We start from the raw sequence: 3,343 nt of genomic DNA, 5'->3' as shown, positions 1-3,343 counted from the left end.
CTGCTATGAAAAAGGCATGTCTGCAGAGATACAACCACTTCTGCTAACGTTACATTAGCACATCTCCACTGGTCAGTAACTCAGCGGGTGCTTTGAGGCATCTCCTTTAGAAAAACCTGCGCCAGGTTGGCATCCAGAGCATGAAGCAATGTAAAATGAAGTGATTGTTTGCAGGATAAAAGATCGACCACCTTTGGGAAAAAGCAGCTTTGATGTTAAAAAGACACTGCACAGCAAAAATAAAGCACAGATGTCACAAAGGCTGCGTAGAAGGCTTGAGTATGAGAAGAATTTGTTTCACAGTTTGGTTTTTGGATGTCAAAGTGCAGTCTCAGTGTTGATATAAAAATAAATCCTTGCAACACAGCCACACAGTGTTAATGATGTTGACAAATCTTTTCTTCTCACCACTCGTATCCTTGGCTCTATTTTTGCTGTGCATTGAGCTTCAACGTTTTATAGTCAATGAATTTCACTTTAATTTCCATTCTTGTGCATCACCTAGCTCACTATCTCTGGGAACGGGCTAGATATTAAATAACTGTAAGTAAAAATACTCCTCAGTTTCTGCACAGTATCACGTTTTCTTAATAATAATTAAATCTTAAAGTCTTTTTCATCCAAATGCTGTCCCTTCTTTTCAAAATGATGTATTTCCAGTCTTATATGAGGCAGCAATCCGCAACAATGTCATTATTGCTTAATTTCCACTCTTCTCCTCCCTTGGAAGAAATGTTTTCCTTCTACAGTAATAAACCCACCTCTCCTTAGTTCACTTTGGCAGAGAGACAAAAGGAGACTGCCTCAGGTGACAATCTAGCATATTTTCAGCAGATCCTGTACTGATGGCTGTATTTGCTTTTCCACAGCTCACAACCCAACGTAACAATCTTTCCCACAGTGCAATTAAGGACAACATGTACCCCAGGAGAACCTGCAGTAAGCCTTACTAAAAGAAAATAAATACTGGAGACAGAAAGAAGGACCGAAACCCACATTTTCTTAGTCTAAGATTTTTTTCATATATTACAAAATTACAGTTTCATTAAAGAAGTAGAAAAATAGGAAATTATTTTGGAAAGTGCTTGCAAAATACAAGCACTTCCTCAAAAGGCATTAATTATCCAAACTACTACACATAAATGATCCAAACATTCAGTGAACTACTGAGATGGCCCCAATCTGAACACAGAGGTTGAAAAAAAATGGAAAAGTGTGTTTTTACTAAAAGTTCTATCCCAAATGGGGGAAAGCCAGGTCTCAGTTACCATTCTGGAATCCAGCTTCACTTGTGTCAGTATCATGTTCCTTAGGTAAGGGAAAGGGAGAAAGGACGGGAAAAACAAAGAAAAAAAAAGGAAAATTTTAACAATAGGGTAGAAATGTCAGATTTTTGTCTTAACTAGGCTATTTGAGAAACACAGAATACTTGTTAGTAGAAAGATCTGATCTGCCAATATGTTCCAAACAGACTTTGAAGCATCAAATTTACTATAATTTCAAAGCAGTACTGCTTGTGAGTAACAATGCCAGTTTCACATCTACAGTGTAGCGTTAGCAAGCACCGTAAACACCCACGAGGGCACACTGCTGTTACAGTTCATTAGTAGTGCATTGTGTATTGGGCTGAAATTACCAAAACTACACTTGCATGTATTAATGTGCCAATTAACATAATCGAGAGACTTATTAAATTGAGCACGACATATTCCATACAGGTTAACAGTCGTTAAGTATTCTGGATCACACTTCACTGGTCTAGTTCATTATACAACAAATGTCTTAACACATCACTGTACCTCTTGCCTGTGACAAGTGTAGCTGCTACAAACATGTATCAGCCTCAGTGCTGACACTACCAACTATTCACTTGTAATTCTCTAATTAAAAATACCTGATTCAGTTTCTTAAACTCAACCACTTGGAAGAAGATGTGCTCCAGGATATGTTTGGCATCTTGCTTCTCCTTTGGGAGTTTACTTGTTACTCCGAGGATATCACCGCATTTTCGTATGTAAAATTCCAGGTCATCATCAGTACCTAAACAAGCATCCCAAAGAAGGCGGCAGTTGAATATCCCACATATCCATATCAGTTGGGCAAAAACTTACTCTGGATTTCCATTTGTTGTTGGCATTCTGGGAGGTTAAGGCCTACAACTAAGTTCAGTGGACTCGCCATGATATATTCCTGCAGCTAGTACTTTCTCATCTTGTTTAGGTTCTAAGGTGTGTTTAGAATAATCTTAACGTTTTAACTTCAAAGCATAAAAAGACGTGAAATCAATCAGCAAGACTGTGAAAAGCAATTTAGGCCTGACACAGGAATCAGCAGGCAGAAACATAATAAAATGTCATGTAACAAACAAAATAAAATGTCATGGTACATAACTATCAATTATGTATGTTATCAATTTCCAAGGCCTTCCAATTTCTTGGCCCAGGATGAGAGCAGCGGATTTTCATAAATGAGGCCTATGTTTTCAAATTAAATATAACAACAATTTTCCCCAAAAAACTTGGACTTTATATATAAATGTGTAATTAATGTACGCATCAGTCTGCTCCACTTACATTTGTTTGTAATCTCTGCAAGACGAGCTTTCTCAGAAGAAAAGGTTTCATCCAAGTCAAACAGCTCCAGAGGAGGCGGCGGCAATTCTCTGAAAGCAGGTGGGAAAACCTCAAAGAGAAGAATTAGCATGGTTTATTGCCAATTATTTTTCTTATACATTACAGATCTCTAACACAATAGTTTTGGACTTAGATGGGATTTGAAGAAACTTTTTATAAAGTCAAAAGCAACTTTTTAAAGACCAGCACATGGGAGACTACTTTCAGTTGCAACTCTGTAGATGTAAGGATCCCAGTAATGTTTCCTCAGTGGCTAAGGTAAAGAAGGATGAAGCCATGATGACAATACTCAAAGATAACCCACTTTGCGAAGTAAGTCTGACACCACCATAGCTCATGTTGTTGCTGCCAGCCCAAACCTCTGCTGGTAAAAGTCTGGCCAGCCCTTGCTGTAAAAGGCCAACACTCCACTTTCTACTTCCCCAAAGGATATGGGAGATGGAAGAGGAGTGGGACAGACTGGCTCCTCCCCTGCCACCAGTCAGTAAATTACTTACACCACTATTTTTTCTGAAATACCATATCCTGTTTTCACAGTGAAGGCTGAACCCCAGCATCTCACAGGACTGGGAGCAACTACTTGGCTGAAGGCTATGCTACATTTCAAGCTCTGTTGATAAAAATTAAAAGTGTAAATAAGTGATCTTTCCTAAAACTTAGTCCCTGCAATGCATTCAACTCCCAAGTGATTAATTATTACAATAGCATTT

The 3,343-nt window shown here is 38.4% G+C and overlaps 1 protein-coding gene across 1 annotated transcript in view; it reads right to left on the bottom strand.

Moving 5' to 3' along the window:
* Positions 1 to 997: 997 nt before the first annotated feature.
* IFT52 (intraflagellar transport 52) overlaps positions 998 to 3,343 on the bottom strand; it is a 9,891-nt gene continuing 7,545 nt past the window's right edge. The window contains exons 11-13 of the mRNA XM_010293741.1: positions 2,574 to 2,682; positions 1,895 to 2,040; positions 998 to 1,308 (exon numbers count right to left, since the gene is read on the bottom strand). Of these exons, the coding sequence (XP_010292043.1) occupies positions 1,261 to 1,308; positions 1,895 to 2,040; positions 2,574 to 2,682 (303 nt within the window). The 3' untranslated portion in view covers positions 998 to 1,260. The remainder of the gene's footprint in view (positions 1,309 to 1,894; positions 2,041 to 2,573; positions 2,683 to 3,343) is intronic.

Source organism: Phaethon lepturus, unplaced genomic scaffold (assembly GCF_000687285.1).
Source record: "Phaethon lepturus isolate BGI_N335 unplaced genomic scaffold, ASM68728v1 scaffold48078, whole genome shotgun sequence".
Lineage (NCBI taxonomy): Eukaryota > Metazoa > Chordata > Aves > Phaethontiformes > Phaethontidae > Phaethon > Phaethon lepturus.
This window is presented reverse-complemented; position numbering and strand designations above follow the sequence as displayed.